The sequence below is a fragment of the Leptopilina heterotoma genome, unplaced genomic scaffold (assembly GCF_015476425.1).
Source record: "Leptopilina heterotoma isolate Lh14 unplaced genomic scaffold, ASM1547642v1 Lhet_186, whole genome shotgun sequence".
NCBI lineage: Eukaryota > Metazoa > Arthropoda > Insecta > Hymenoptera > Figitidae > Leptopilina > Leptopilina heterotoma.
The window spans coordinates 1,222,586-1,239,442 of record NW_025110905.1 but is presented as its reverse complement, the minus strand read 5'-3'; the positions used below and the strand labels follow the sequence as shown (position 1 = coordinate 1,239,442).

At 29.3% G+C, this 16,857-nt stretch overlaps 1 protein-coding gene across 2 annotated transcripts in view; it reads right to left on the bottom strand.

Annotated features, from left to right (window-relative positions):
- The window catches only part of LOC122500440 (eukaryotic translation initiation factor 3 subunit C), a 120,016-nt gene that overhangs the window by 77,198 nt on the left and 25,961 nt on the right, over window positions 1–16,857 (bottom strand). Inside the window, exons 3-5 of one of the 2 annotated variants that reach the window (XM_043609364.1) lie at window positions 9,672–9,804; window positions 9,257–9,541; window positions 1,747–1,841 (exon numbers count right to left, since the gene is read on the bottom strand). In XM_043609364.1, the coding sequence (XP_043465299.1) occupies window positions 1,747–1,841; window positions 9,257–9,541; window positions 9,672–9,804 (513 nt within the window). The remainder of the gene's footprint in view (window positions 1–1,746; window positions 1,842–9,256; window positions 9,542–9,671; window positions 9,805–16,857) is intronic. The other variant, XM_043609365.1, reaches the window with a different exon arrangement.

Genomic DNA, 16,857 nt, shown 5'->3' with positions numbered 1-16,857 from the left:
AACATATAAGAATATTTTCCCGAAACATTGAAATTTTTTATAAAGATCAAAAATACATTAGGCGAAATAAAATGGTTTGACCCTATAGTAATTTTACGTACACAATATTTCTGAGTTTACTACAGTTGTTTGGAACTATTGGACGAAATAGTAAGAAACTTTGCTAATTTGGTGAACATTTGTCGGATTAGTGACTTAGTGTAGAAAATAGTAAAAAATGCGAAAAGTCCCCTTATTTCCGGTGGTTGCAATGTGAAAATAGTAAATTCTAGTGTGATTTTATACAAAAATTAATAATCTCGGTCTCTGAGACCGATGTAGATAATCAGGGTGATGATCTTGGATACTCAACTATAGGACAACCATCTAGATATTCAAATTTAGTATCTTGGGATAATCAAACTTACATACTAACTGCCATTATCCAAGATGTTCACATTTGACTATCCTAGATAATAAACGCAAGTTGCTGTGTTTATACACATCTAAATTGATCAATAAGAAATATTTAATGATAAAAGTTAATTTTTTTTAGAAATTAGTGAACATTTTTCCTAGATAAATAATTTTTTATGGAAAATCTGAAAATTTTAAAGAACAGAATACATTAATAGAGCGGATGGGAAGAAGAACTCGCCGAGCGCGTGGTTGTAAGGGATAATATCAGTCAGGTAGCATAGTGAGCGCCTCTGGGCCATACACTGCTACCTGACTGGAACTATCCCTTTCGGTCGAGCGCTCGGCGAGTTCTTCTTCCCATCCGCTCAATTTAACGGTACCGTTGAAAAGTTTAAATCCTTTTGACAGGTTTAAAGGTTATGTTGCTAATCGTAAGTTTTATATATATTTTTAACAATATTTTTTAAGCAATATTATATCTGAAATTCATTATAAAAAAACTTGACAATGTTTTTAAACTTCGAATAATATAAAACTATACTTAACGGTGTTCGATAGTCTCTGAAATTTCTAGATTATATTCGACAAACTGCTATCACCCAACAAATACGGCACTGCCTGGTTTAATGACGTGAAATTGGTAAACAATCATTTTCGAACGAGTTTTTCTCTGCACACAAGCACTTTTAGCAAAATCTGAATCCGAACCATTGACACAAATCTTCTTAATTACGTAAATCCAAAATATTTTTTTAATTCTTAAAGAAACGCGATTGCAAAATGGGAAAGGCCAGAGTAATGTAATGCGAATCATTTTAACAGCTGAGCCTTTACGCTCCCTGCATGCTTCTGCCCTCTAATGGCAAATGGCTGTAACAAACGTCTTGCCGCATGTCATTACATTACTTTTGTTGCTTTTGCATTTCCCACTTTGCAACCGCGTTTCTGCATAGATTAAAAAAATATTTTGGATTCAGGTAATTAATGAGATTTGTGTCAATGCTTCGGATGCAGATTTTGCAAAAAGTGCTTGTGTGCAGAGAAAAACTCGTTCGAAAATAATTGTTTACCAATTTCACGTCATTTAAACCAGGCAGTACCGTTTTTTTGTGATCGGTAATCAAACTTCTGCGCAAGCGCTCGGCAAGTTGACTATCCAGGATAATAAATTTGATTATCTAGATATACTAAACGGCAATATATAATATTTCAGGAAGATAATATTTCTGACTATACAAATAATAAAGATTATATATTTTCTAACTATCTACTTTTAACTATCCATTTTTCTCCGTGCATGTTTGATATTTTTAAAAAGTTACTTATTATAATTTTCATTGTACTTACTTTGAATTTGGAAACATCCGGTACAGGTTCAGCACTTGATTTTTTGAAAGCAGCAGCGCGATCCTCTTCATCTTCGGACTCTTCAGCTTCCTCTGCTGAGAAAAATTAATTTTTTATTTTACATTTTATAAAAATAATAAAAAAAGAACATTTTAAGGAAACTAGAATTCATGAACTAAATTAATTTAAATTAATTAATAATTAACTTAAATTCTTATAGGATTTTGTCTGTAGAATCCGAATATGACCTTAAAGGAGCATTCAGACCTCTGCAGACTGCCTGCCTGCGCAGACAGAAGATCGTTCACACCTCACTTTTCCCGTTGAAAAATGAGGGAAGATTTGAATATCTATTAAAATTAAAATCTTCCCTCATTTTTCAACGGGAAAAGTGAGGTGTAAACGATCTTTGTCTGCGCACTCAGGCAGTCTGCAGAGGTCTGAATGCTCCTTTACCCAGTGAGAAATTGCCAATAGACTTTAATCGGTCCAATATTGGTTGCCGTGCTGGGCGCCGATTGACTCCCAATATTGGACCAATATGGGCTGATGCTTGGGATGTAACGGGTTCGCCAAGCATCGGTTGTTAATATTGGTCCAATATTGGCCGAATATTGGCAACCAAGAGAAAAAATTTTTTTAAATAAATTTTTTTAATTAAATAATAATAATAAAAAACTAATGTTTATAATTTTTGTTTAATATATTTATTTATTTGATTATTTATTTTTAATAATTCATGTAAATAATAAATAATTTATTATTTATAAATTATAATTATTTAAAAATGAAGCAGCTATTAGGAAATAGCATTCTGCAAAAAAATTCTATCATTGAAAAATCAATGATAGGCGAGAGATATCTGCGTCATTAAATAGATTCGCAGATGATAGGCAAGAGATATCCGCGTCATTAAACAAATTCGCCGATATACTCTGGTCTCGCGACGAATCTCTCGATACTTATATACACTGGAGTCGCCGTGTCAGTTGCGAGAACGGTTACAGCGTCCCTCTTGCGGCAGAGATAAGAATTGTCACGTAAACTGCTAAATCGCTTTACCGACGGCCTTATTATACCCGCAGCTTACGTGACAATTCTTATCTCTGCCGAAAGAGGGACGCTGTAACCGTTCTCGCAACTGACACGGCGACTCCAGTGTATATAAGTATCGAGAGATTCGTCGCGACACCAGAGTATATCTGCGAATCTATTTAATGACGCGGATATCTCTCGCGTATCATTGATTTTTCAATGATAGAATTTTTTTGCAGAATGCTATTTCGATTATTTCCTAATAGTTGCTGCATTTTTATATAATTATAATTTATAAATAATAAATTATTTATTATTTACATGAATTATTAAAAATAAATAATTAAACAAATAAATATATTCAACAAAAATTATAAACATTAATTTTTTATTATTATTATTTAATTAAAAAAATTTATTTAAAAAAATTTTTTTCTCTTGGTTGCCAATATTCGGCCAATATTGGACCAATATTAACAACCGATGCTTGGCGAACCCGTTACATCTCAAGCATCAGCCCATATTAGTCCAATATTGGGAGCCTTTATTGGACCGATGATTGGTCTCTTGGCTCCCAATATTGGACCGGTAAGAAATTTCTCACTGGGTAGAATATTGAATTGGTTCTGCTTTTTGATCAATTTACGTTTCAATACGCAAAAATACGCATATTTGGCATTTTTTGAATAAATGTAAAAACATAAACCGAAACAGTAAATCTGTCCGCATAGGACCAAATTAACCCTCTGACTACGCAAGTGACCGTTATCGACAATTCGGCAACTTGGGGAGCGTTCACAAATGATGCCACGCTTTAGGGGGTAGGGAGGGTCTCTACTAAACGTGACACAATGTATTTTTCTCATGTGAAATTGCAAAAATTGCGTGACAGGGGAAAGGGGGGTCGAAAATCTCCAAAAATTGAGTGACATCATTTCGTCGGGTTAGCGCAATATCATACTTATTCGACAAACAAAGCAAGAACATACTTATTCAGAAAAAAGGCAAGAACATGCTTATTCAAAATATAAAGTAAAAACAAACGAATTCGCAAATTAACCTTTTTAGTCAGACTTTAAATTATCAAGAATATTATAATTTTATTTCAATAATACTTTTCATATTAGAAAAACAAAATATTAAAAAAATTATTCTCAATGGAACTAAATAAAAGTTATTATTCGTAAAACAATTGTACAAAAGTAAAATTTAAAATCTGACTAAAAAGGTTAATTTGCGAATTCGTTTGTTTTTACTTTATATTTTGAATAAGCATGTTCTTGCCTTTTTTCTGAATAAGTATGTTCTTGCTTTGTTTGTCGAATAAGTCTGATATTGCGCTAACCCGACGATTTTGTGAACGCTCCCTTGGTGGAGACTATGAGAATTACATTCAGAAGCTCTAGAATGGGGATAAGTCAGCGTAAGCAGAGGGTTAAAGCTTAAACACTGCTCTTTAATATTCAAAAACAAAAAATTTAATTTCTGTACACTTTAATCCTTTAATGTCTAATGTGACATACGCTGTTCCATAAACGTATTAAAAATAACATTACTTTTGACCATGTAAGGCAATTTAAGTAAAAATTAGTCTTTGGGGGTTTTTATGGTCGCTGCTTACAAATCTGCTATGAAATATAAAAAAATCTTTAATTTATAATAAAAAAATCTCATTCTCATCCGCGCTTCGCTCGCAAGCTTCAGCGCACCTCGGGAGCCGTTCAAAAAATACGTAACGCTTTATGGGGGAGGGGAAGTCAAGCTATTTGTTACGGTCAGCAGAAAAAATGGCGCTAATGTATACAACATTGCGTTACATGGGGGGAGGGGGGGGGTCCGAATTTCCGAAAAATAGCGTTACGTATTTTTTGAACGGCCCCTCGGGGTGCGTGAAGAAAGGTCGTCACGCTAAATATACTTGTCGTATTTATCACTATGATTATTTTATTTCTTTTTTATATAGCTTATGCCTTTCATAAAATGTTGTTTTCTTTATACGTGCATGCAAAACCCTCGTTTGACAACCACTGGCAGCAGTCCAAAATGGCTGATTCTCTTACAGTCCGACCAACCGGTGCGCAAAACATTTTGCTCACAGTGTGGCGGTGAGCAAAATACTTTGCGCACCGTTTGTTCGCACTGCGAGGAGATCAGCCATATTAAACTGCTGCAAGTGCTTACCAAACGAGGTCATGCCTGCACTTATAAAGAAAAATATTGTTCGATACACGGTGCCGCACTCGCGTATTGCCCCTTGTATCGAAATATACTATTTCTTCTCCGCTGTATTATATATTTCATAAAAGCTTTTTTTTCTTGCAGTTACTACGACTTTAAGGATTACATTCTCATCACATATTATTGATTGCTGTTGATTACGAGATTAATTGGGGTTAATTTTAATTTTTGGGATAGTTGATTACGAATGCGAAATTATTTTTGAATACTGCTTTTCTTTGTACATATATATATATATATATATATATATATATATATATATATATATATATATATATATATATATATATATATATATATATATATCTTGATATCTTATTGCCCAGCTATTTTAGAAAAATTTATGTTTTTTGGCGTTTCGAATAGGGTGGTAATACATAAGGAAAATTATTTATTTAAACAATTGTTAAATCAACAATTATATGTTCCATGTTTTTTGGGGTCGTCCATAATCCATGTAGCCAGTTTAGAAAGCAGGGTATAAAAAATGACAAAAATAGAGCTACGTGGTTTATGTGGACGACACCTTTGTTATTTTAATTAGAAAATAGTATATTAAGCAACAAGGGTATAAAGGCAGCCATCGTAAACAAATTGGCTGCCGTTATTACCGCGTTACTTACGATATATTTTATTCCTAATGCACAAAAGTGTCGATTTCAGATAGCAGACGACAGGGAATAAAAGTCTGTCACTTGTACGACTTATATGAAAATGGCGGCCGTTTTATCCCTTGGGCAAAAATAACGCATGGGATCAGCGGTTATATGTTTGCACATGGGAGAAAATGGACGCCATTTTCATATGGTCGAACAAATGAGTGACTTTACTCCCTGTCGTCAGCTATTTAAAAGCGCCATTTTTGTGCATGTTGTTCCTAGAAGATTCTCCCTATAGCAGAGTACAAAAATGACGACTTCGAAAAGAATCAATTAAAATTTGTTGAAAATTAGTAAAAGCAAAAATTTGGCAGGCGCGACTACAGTTACTACAAAAATAAGTCAAAAAGCTAAGTTCAAAAGGATTTAAAAGAATGTACTATTACCGACTTCACAGATTCAAATAGTAAATGCAGACGCGCATGTCAAATTCTGCTGCTACCATTTTTCATTTTCAATGTTGTATACAATAGCGCCATTTTTTCTGCTGAGCGTAACAAATAGCTTGACCCCGCCCAAAAAAACGTTACGTATTATTTGAACTGACTCGCAAGATAAATTAAATTACTTCAAAATGACTACCAAAACGATAATAATGGAGATACTTCTTCCTACAGTATAGTAAACAAGAAGAGACTACTGAGTACACTTCCTACACGGAGAGAAGATTCAACAGCAAAATACTGTGTACGCACAGAAAAATGCTGTGTATGCACAGCAAATCAACGTGTCAGAGGAGCACTAGACTGCGCATGAACAATTACACTGGAAAATACGGTGTCACTCACATAAATAATTCAAATTGTTTATAAAATTGTTATTAAAAATATGGAATTTTTAAATTTACAATCATGCAGACAGACGCACTCGCCGGACCATGTTTTCCGGACTCAGGGCACCTCAAAACGTAAAGATTTCATAAAATTAGCAAAAGTAAAAATTCGATTAAAACTACCTTCTCATGTGATGAGAATGTAAAAATTAAAAATGGCGGACCAATTTTTAAAAATATTTTACATCTTTATGATAAAAATGTAAAATTAAGAAAAAAATTCCGCCATTTTGAATTATTAAAATCTGATTACAGATTCGCAATCAGCGGTCCCAAAACCCCTGGATACCAAGTTTAATTGGTTCGCTCTAGCTCTACCGAAAAAAACAGGAGTTATCGTGCTTGTATTGAATAAAAGGTTTGGTATTAATGATACGACGAAATAAAGCAATCCACTTTCCAGTGATATCACCACCATGTACGATCGGGGATGAAAAACGATTCAGATAACATCGAATTCCTTTGGCCGACTCTGTGAGAGAATGGTGCTCTCAGAGAGTCACGGACAAGTCCTGGCGAAAGGTAGACAGTGCCCTGAATCAAGAAGACCTGGTGCCCAATGAAATGGAGAAGCAGTTGCAGTCGTATTGGCCTCGATAATACCCCAACAGGAGTGGGCGTGAATTAGCGAGGACAAGCCTCGTGCACTACCAGCGGGGACCACGCGAAGGTTCTGCTTCCAAACTGTAGTCTCACCAAACCTGTACGACGACAGGTGTATTGCGTTCAAATGAAAAAATAAAAACAAAGTATCACTTAGTCGCCTCTTACGACATGTTGTGTGACTTACGGATTGTCTATTCTCCTATACCGGACCAAACACGGTCCCGCAGTTGATGGGTCCGATTCGAATCGACGACACCAAGAGCGGGCGTTCAAACTCAGGTACCCCGGGTTCGTTAAGCCCGTCGGAATGAAAACAATGAAACCCCGCATGGAGAGTCAAATCAATATTAGACTTGCCGGACCGACACAGCACTGCCCATCATCATCGGTATACCACTGCTGAACGAGAAAGCCCAGGCAGCCTTACGACATGCTGCAGATCACAGAGGGCCTATTCTGCTCCCAGGACCCCCACGGGAGGGTTCTATGCGGACAGATTTGCTGTTTCGGTATATTATTTTACATTCATTCAAAAAATGGGTATTGAAACGTAAATTGCTCGAAAACTAGAGCCAATCAAATAATAATTCAAATTACATAATTCAATTTAAATATACAGTGCCGCTCAATAACTTTTGCCCACCCTACAGCGATTAAAAACTTTATAAAAAGTTTTGTATTTTGTTTATTATTAAAGTTCAAAAAGGTCTTCTTTTAAAGCTCTTTTCCTAAGCTTTAACACTATATAAAACAGAAATTTAAAAAATAAATTTGTTAATGTTTAAAAAATATTATTGCAAATAAAATTTTTCAAAAATTTTTAATTTAATTGATTTTCTTTCTGTATTTTCACTCAAAAAATTAAAAACCTAACCTCAAATTTTTTGCTTCTTAGGTACCTTTCTTCGGAGCGCGACACATTTTTAAGTATTAATCGTAGAAATTTGCAACTTTTACTTACCACAACAAATAAATTAATTATCGTATTTATGTAATTATTTCCAACTAAGTAATTATTTAAATAACTTTTGATCAGTTTACAAACAATAAACTTAATTATATTATCAAAAGTTATTTAAATAATTGCTTAGTTGAAAATAATTACATAAATAGGATAATAAATTTATTTGTTTGTTGTGGTAAGTAAAAGTTGCAAATTTCTACGATTAATACTTAAAAATTAGAGGTGTGCAGAAACTCGAATTTTACATGGGTTCGAAATTCGAACCGAACCCATGTTAATTTTTATGGAGAGAATCGAATTTTTGAAATTTGCACAGCTCTATTAAAAATATAAAAAATGCAAAAAATACGTTAAAAAAATTTTGTATATTTTTTCTGATTCTACATGTAAAAATGAACAATTTATGTTCTTAAAACATTTTTTTTAAACGAACCGTTTTTGAGTTATCAACAATTGAACAAAATTGCTAATTCTTTTAACAAATGATCATATTCGTCGGGTTAGCGCAATATCAGACTTATTCGACAAACAAAGCAAGAACATACTTATTCAGAAAAAAGGCAAGAACATGCTTATTCAAAATATAAAGTAAAAACAAACGAATTCGCAAATTAACCTTTTTAGTCAGATTTTAAATTTTACTTTTGTACAATTGTTTTACGAATAATAACTTTTATTTAGTTCCATTGAGAATAATTTTTTTAATATTTTGTTTTTCTAATATGAAAAGTATTATTGAAATAAAATTATAATATTCTTGATAATTTAAAGTCTGACTAAAAAGGTTAATTTGCGAATTCGTTTGTTTTTACTTTATATTTTGAATAAGCATGTTCTTGCCTTTTTTCTGAATAAGTATGTTCTTGCTTTGTTTGTCGAATAAGTCTGATATTGCGCTAACCCGACGATTATTATTCTTAAAAATTATCGTAAAAATTTTTTTAAAATGCGTTTTAAAGGTGTTAAAACCATTTTTCAAATGATATATCTGCGATTAACATGTGAGATTTTCTAAAAAACTGTATCACTAAAAAAATCCAAAAAAATTGAAAAATTTTATGTTGCAATAATATTTTTTAAACATTAACAAATTTATTTTTTTAATTTCTGTTTTATATAGTGTTAAAGCTTAGGAAAAGAGCTTTAAAAGGAGAGTTTTTTGACTGTACATATTACCTTTATCATCTTCCTCGTCATCATCCTGATCAGGATTTTCACGAAATTTGGCAATATCCTCCTCGAAATCTTTATTGTATTTTCGTAATTTTTGACGTAATGATGTTAGTGATTTGGAATTATTTTTTGACATATTTTTACGAAAATCACGATCTTCCCAAACTTCATTTATGAAATCTTCCATTTCAACCAAACATCTTACGTAAAAACGAGGCGTTTGTCCACTTTCTTCCTTCATCACCACCGGCAAAGCTTTTTGATAAGCTCTCATTAAATCCTCAAAACCTTCAAAAACGAATAAGTATTAAAATAATATAAATACAATTTGTAAAATTAACAAGTTAACAAAAAATAATAATAATAAGAGGAATAAAAACAATAATCATAATAATAAAATTGATAATAATTTTCGTACTTGTAAGCATGCTACTCATGTCCTTAATCTTTTTATAATTTCGTATAAGTTTAATTAGATTGGTGATTTCTTCATATCTCTTCTCTTTTGTTGAGCGAACAACTCGCTTCTGTTCTTCCTCCTCATCGCTGAACTGTAAGAAAATTAGTAAAAACAATTATAATAATGAAATATAGATGATTGATGATTATAAAAAGAAGTTTTTATCAAAAAAACAAGTTGAAATAAATAATCAGGGTTGACACAAAAATTTAATTTTGTTTTTTCTTGATTTTCAGACAAAAAATTGTCTTTTTCCCTGATCCTAAAGAATATTCTGATTGATTGGGGTACAAAAGTTTCAAAACGGAAGTTCCAATCGAAAAATTCCAAGAAAAAAGTTCCAAAATGAAAAGATCCAAAATTTATTTTTCTACAGTACAAAAGTTCCAAAGCCCAAAATGTCGAAAATATAAATTTACCAAAGTGTGAAATTTCCAAAATAAAAAGTGTTGAATTGTTAAATAAGTGAAAAGTATTGGAGTTGTTTGAAAAAATAAAGCATCTTCAATATTTCACATTATTTTTTCCATCTGAATGCTTGTAATACAGAAATCCTTCGATATGTAAATAATTTTTTTTCGACTTGTATTAATTCTGCCATAATTAAAATGTACAATTTAATATAATTGCACTGTTCACTATTTTATAGTTTAAATAAAATTTTTAATTTCACTAATTTACAATTTAATATAATTTTACTATTTACTATTTTTTAATTTGAAAAAAAATTTTAATTTCACAATATAATTTTGGAATGAGCACACGTTGAATGACAATTTATGAAAATAACAACGGTAATAACAACTGAACGTTTCCTGACTTAAAGTTGCACTTTGAAATTAGAAAAATAAAAAAAAAACAATGTTTGGACTATTGAAAAAATAATACTTTGGTAAAAATGGCCTTTGGAAAAATAATACTTTGGAAAAAATGTCATTTGGGAAAATAATAATTTGAGTCCTACGGAATTGGAACTTTTGTTTTGGAACTTTTGACTCCATACCTTCAGATTCACTCTCAAAAAAATGTTCTAACACATTTGGTTACGAATTTCTTTAATTGTAAAATTATTTGAAAATTCATGTTTTTTAATAATTATTATAAAAATAGTTTTAAGTAAAATAAATAAATTTTAATCATTTATTATTTTTCCATTGGAATTAAGATTTTCAAAAATTTCAAATTCAAACCTTTTGAAATTCAATAACTTATAAGAATTGATAAGAATATTATAAAACATGAAGAAATCGATCACTACGAGTTTTCGACTCAAAGTAATCAATATCTTCATGTTTTTAATAATATTAAAGATGACCGATAAATAAAAACATTATTTTATATTATCAGAATATTGTTACTGTAACTTCTTCAAATTTATTTTCATTATTTTAATTGAATTATTATTTTCTAGAATTTTTAACTAAAATTCTTCTTTAAGGTATTAGTCGTTCAGTTGGCTCTGGTCAAAAGTTTACCGGGCCGTTTACTAGAGTGGGGCAGTGAAAGTGAGAGAGATAGTTTAACTCCCCACTCTATTCGTTCGTATGAAAATTCATATAATTTAGTTATTTTTTTAACTTTCTGTCAATATATTTATAGTTTGGCGCGGTCAAAAAATGTCATGTTTTTTTTTATTTATTTGTTTCATCTAATTGAATACTTTGGTAGTTTTATTTCAAAATCTGACGATTAGTTATCATATAAATAATTATTAAACAAAATCAATACATGCATTGGGTGCTCCCTCCATGCAAAATGTATGAACTTTGAATTCATTTTTTGAAGCTTTGAAACGGTCAAAATTAATGAAATTGGTCTCATTCTGTAGATAAATACTTCAGGAATAAGTATGCAAAATTTGAAAAAAATCTGACGAAAACCATTTTACGCGACTAATACCTTAAATCAATTATTTTTAATAATTTTTGAAAAAGTTCTTTGAGAATTTTTAGCACATTCGGGTTATATGCTCTAGAGTGCTCCAAGATTGCTCCGAACAAGAATAACGTGTTCGGGTTGACAACTCTACTCCGGGGCGAGTCAGGTAGCGTGTTCAATTTGAAAACATCCACCCGGCAGCAGGTAGAAAGCAAATTCGTGTTACATGCTCTGCCTTTAGTCAGAGCAATTGTCGTATTTGAGAAACAAATTTTGCTTTAAAGCAAAAGACGTATTCGGGCTTTTCTAAAAATCCGCCCCAAGGTTAATATAGAGCAAGAAATCTTGCCCCATATTTTTCGACGGAGCAGTTATAATAATTTGATAATCTGCTTACTGCACAAGTCATTGCTTTAAAAATTGGAAATGAATAATGCACAAACAAACATTTAGTTAAATAAACGTTTTGGAAACTTTAGTTTTTATTTTTATTACTTTAGCTGTTCAAATTTATAACTATGTGATATTTTAATAATTATATTTAATACTTATTCATAATAATTTTATTTTTTATTTTATATGTTAGTTTTAAATTCTTTTCGCACATTAGAACAAAACTATACATTTTCGTCAGTTAAAATGCAATATTTTCTTGCTTATATGTATTAAATTAAATATCTATTAAAATATTCACTTAATAAAAAATTTTGAGTTTCATATATATATATAATAATATTCAAAAATTATTGTGCAATACATTTATTATTATTTATGGATTATTGTTTGTGGCCATTTGAAATATTACTTCAACTTAACAACCAACAATGTTTAACATTTTTTAAAATATAGGTTTAAAGTTTGTTTCTAAATCATTTATATTTTAGTATTAATATATATCAATTAAATAGTTTTGTTTAATATAATTGAAAGTTCGCAAATCAAATGTTGAAAATATTAAAGCAATTTTTTATAATGTATGGGATTTTATTTTTACAACTAGCACAAATAACGCGCGCGTGAAGTTTCTTGTTTCACTTTTAACATATATATATATATATATATATATATATATATATATATATATATATATATATATATATATATATATATATATATATATATATATATATATATATAACAATAATGTAATTTTTACATTACATGTCACATGAAAATTAATGAAAGCGTGAATGCCAATGAGTCGATAATGAAAAATATGTTCATTACATTATTTTTGACTTATTAACTATCAAAAATAAATTACATTTAATTAGAATTAATTATTTATTTGTTATTTTGTTTCTAATAGTTTTCTAGTCAAAATTAATTAATATTATTTTCATATCATTAACATTCAAAAATTCAATTATTCAGAAGAATTCTACACAAAATCACTATTTTTCTAAATTTATTCAGGGAAATCAGGAAAAAGTCAGAAAATTTTGTCAAAAGTGCTGGAATAATATTCAATTTCAAGAATTCATAAGAAAATTCTGAATGTTATTCTTGAGCATTGAAAAGATTTTATATATTTCAAACTCTTCCTGTTTTTAACAATAATTAGAATTTACAGATTTAAAATTAATTTTTTTAAATAATTTAATTTTTGAAAAACTATCGAGAAAAAATTATTTTTTATTAATTATTTTGGAATAATTTTTTATTTAAAAATTAAAAAAATAATTGAATTTTATGAAATTTGTATTTAAAATTTTTTTATAAATAATATAAATAAGTAGTAAATGTCACGCCTGCCAAACAAAGTATTCACAGTAAAAAGAAAATCTTATTTTAAGGCACGAAAGCTGCCTTGAATTAAGATGCAACATTTTTAAGACAGTCAATGTTGAATTTACGCACGTTTTTCGTATCCTTTACCATTATAGCAGACAGTGTTGAATTTAAGGCAGCTCTTAAATTAAGATTTACTTTTTACTGTGTTTAATTTATTATTATTATCATTACTCAAAAGAAATTCGATTATCTTTACAAAATTTCAATAAAAAATTCTTCGAAAAATTTATGAAAAATTACAAAAATGTTATCTTTTGAAATTATTACAGGTGACAGCTAAAAAAACGCGCGTGTAGTTTCTCCTAGTATTAATAGATAATTAATAATAATGCCTATTAACAATAAAAACTGATACTTAATCACTTAACTACTTAATCACAAAAAATAATTTAAAAAAATTTCGTTAAAAATTGAAATTTACAAAATATATCACTGCTTTGCTAACTTTGCATAAAATTTCATATTTGTGCCTTTAAAAAATGAATTTAAAAATGTTTTGATAAAATTCTTTATCAGACTTAAATTTTAAGAAATTTTAATTATTCAATAAATTATTTATTTTTGCATTTAAATTATTGAATTCTCTAATAAAAATTTATTTCAAAATGAATTTCAGTTAAAGTTCTACATAATAATTGAATATTAAAAGCATTATAGCATGAATTTTAAGAAATAATTAAATTTTAAAATGGTTCCAAATCAAATTCTTTAAAAATTTGTATTTTTCATACTTATAACTAACAATTCTGTAGAATTAATTATTTTAAAAAAGTTTAATTGAATTTTTTTCTGAAATTATTTAAAGTATTTATTTTTTAATTCGTATTTAGTTGAAGAATTTCTGAATAATTTAAATTTCGTAAACAAATGGATTTTAAAATTCTCAAAGAACTTTTTTCAAAAATTATTAAAAATAATTTCTGTGGAAGAAAGGCATAACAGCATAACTGACATTTTTATCAAATTTGAGATAACATCAGATTTGTATATATTTAATATTGCTCTTCAAAGTTCAATAGCTGAAAAATCATTAAAATGGTTATTATTGTAGAAAATAATGGAAAACATAATCGCATAATTGCGTTTTTGACAAAAGGAGACCAGCATAATAACATAACTGCATTCAGCTTAAAAAACAATTGACATAATTAAAAATGAAAATAACCTTTATGAATAAAAACAATAAGAATTTTGCAATAAAATGTTTTTAGTAAAATACATTTTTCGTACTTTAGATTAAATATATTTATTTTATTAAAACTGTAACAAATTTTTTATAGCATAAATTGTGCATTTAATTATGTACTTATTTTTAAGGGTATTTCTATTCTAAAAAATTTTGGAAAGTATTTAAAAAAATAAATTGAAAAATTCTTCAAGTTGAACAGTAAAGTAAATTTTTTTCTCGTTTCAATAAATTAAAAACATTTTATAAAAAAATAAATTTTATACCTAAATAAACTCTTATAATTTTTTCTAACGAATTAATAGTTTAATTTGTCTTGGTATGAAAAATTTTTTTATTATGACAAATCAAACCAAAATAAATTGTGACATTAAAAGTGTCTGAAGTTGGACTCATATACAATCTGAACTTGCATAACCGCATAAGTGCAATAAAACTCATGATTCCGATGAAAAATTATCAAAATTTATATGAAATCGTTTGTTTTATTAAATGTTATAAAAGAATTTTGAAAATATATTAAATAATAATACTAAATGCAAAAGACCGAACAAATCTGTTGATTTTCTGAATTGACAGAAGTGAGAGAACATTAAAATTAATTTATCTCAAAATCATGACAAATGCAATTATGCTGTTATGCCTTTCTTCCACAGATTTATTCCTGTGGGAAAATAATAATGATTAAAATTTATTTAGAAAAGAAGTAATTGATGTTTTCAAATAATTTTCGAATTAAAGAAATTCGTAAATAAATGTAATGGAACATTTTTTGGAGTATCTAATCATTTTTAGAGAGAATCAGAATATTCTTTAGAGTCAAGGAAGAAGTCAAAATTTTGTTAACACGGAGAGAAGGGCGTAGTAGATTCTACTGACATGGCAGTTAAATCTACTAAACAGAATCGTTAGGTTTGGACTGACGGTACAGACAGTGCCATCTACTGCACTGTTTAGTAAGATAGTAAGATACACTGAGCAAACAGTATATTCTACTAAACAGAGAGGTGTCGTAGTGTCCTTAATATGAAACGAGTAGATATGCAAATTAGGTAAAGAGAGACAGTCTAATGTTGCTTATCCTCGAAAGAGAAAGAAAGCAATAGCGTTAGATTTTCTCCGTTATAAACAGGGACCGATTTATGTTATTTATTTAGAAAGAAGAAGACAGAAAGATATTTGAAAGATATATATATATATATATATAAAAAATTTAAAGAGAAACGAAAGGTCTGCTCGAGTACCTGGCGTATTGTTTGAAGGGTTTCTTTCAACCAGTAGGCAGTCTATTGAGTGACCAGAGAGAGAGAGAGAGAGAGAGAGAGAGAGAGAGAGAGAGAGAGAGAGAGAGAGAGAGAGAGAGAGAGAGAGAGAGAGAGAGAGAGAGAGAGAGAGAGAGAGAGAGAGTTGGTAGTCTATTTTATACTTGAGTATACATATATACACTGTAAAAAATTTAGGGAGTTAACGGACTCGGGAGTTTGGAGTGAAATTTTTCGAGTTAAAAATCAACTCCAAAAGAAAGTTAATTTCTAACTCCCTTCATTCAACACCCGCGCGAGTTATTTTTTCATTTGGGAGTTAGCATTTGGGTGTGAAGTTTTAACTCTCTTTATTTAACTCCCCAGTGGGTGCGACTTTTATGGAATCCCCTGGGGAGTTAAAATTTAACTCTCTTTTTTTACAGTGTAGTTATAGTTTATTAACAGATTTTCGCATTATATAATACAGAAAAATAAAAGTGCAATGTGAAGAACACTTTTTTTCTCTTTTCAAAATTAAAAGACGAAAAAAATTTTTGTGATTAAAAATAAGGATAAGGAGGTAAGTTTTTTAAAATTGTGTAAAATACTACTTTTTAGTGATATAAAATGATTTTTCTTTTTTGTAATTAAGAAATGCAAGTAATAAATTAACAACTTTCCCGTCTAGGTCACTAACATTATCTACTTTTTCAACAATTAAACTTGTAAAGAAATTTAAATAACTTTCTAGAATCATTTTAGAAATGCTTGATCTCGTCCTTGAGTTTGCCTTGTTTTATTAAAAAATTAATATAATTTCAGAAATACTTTACATGGTTTAATATTTTTTTAATAAATCTTAAACCAGTACCCAGTTTTTTATTATAAAAAAGTTTATGTTGTCTTAAACAAAAAAAGAATATTTTTTATTTCAGTTCAAAATTAGAGTCTTGAAGGTAATAAACAGGTGCCATAATAATAAGGTGCCAGTTTTAGAATCATTATAATAATAATATTTATTCGCCAAAATATGACTATCAAA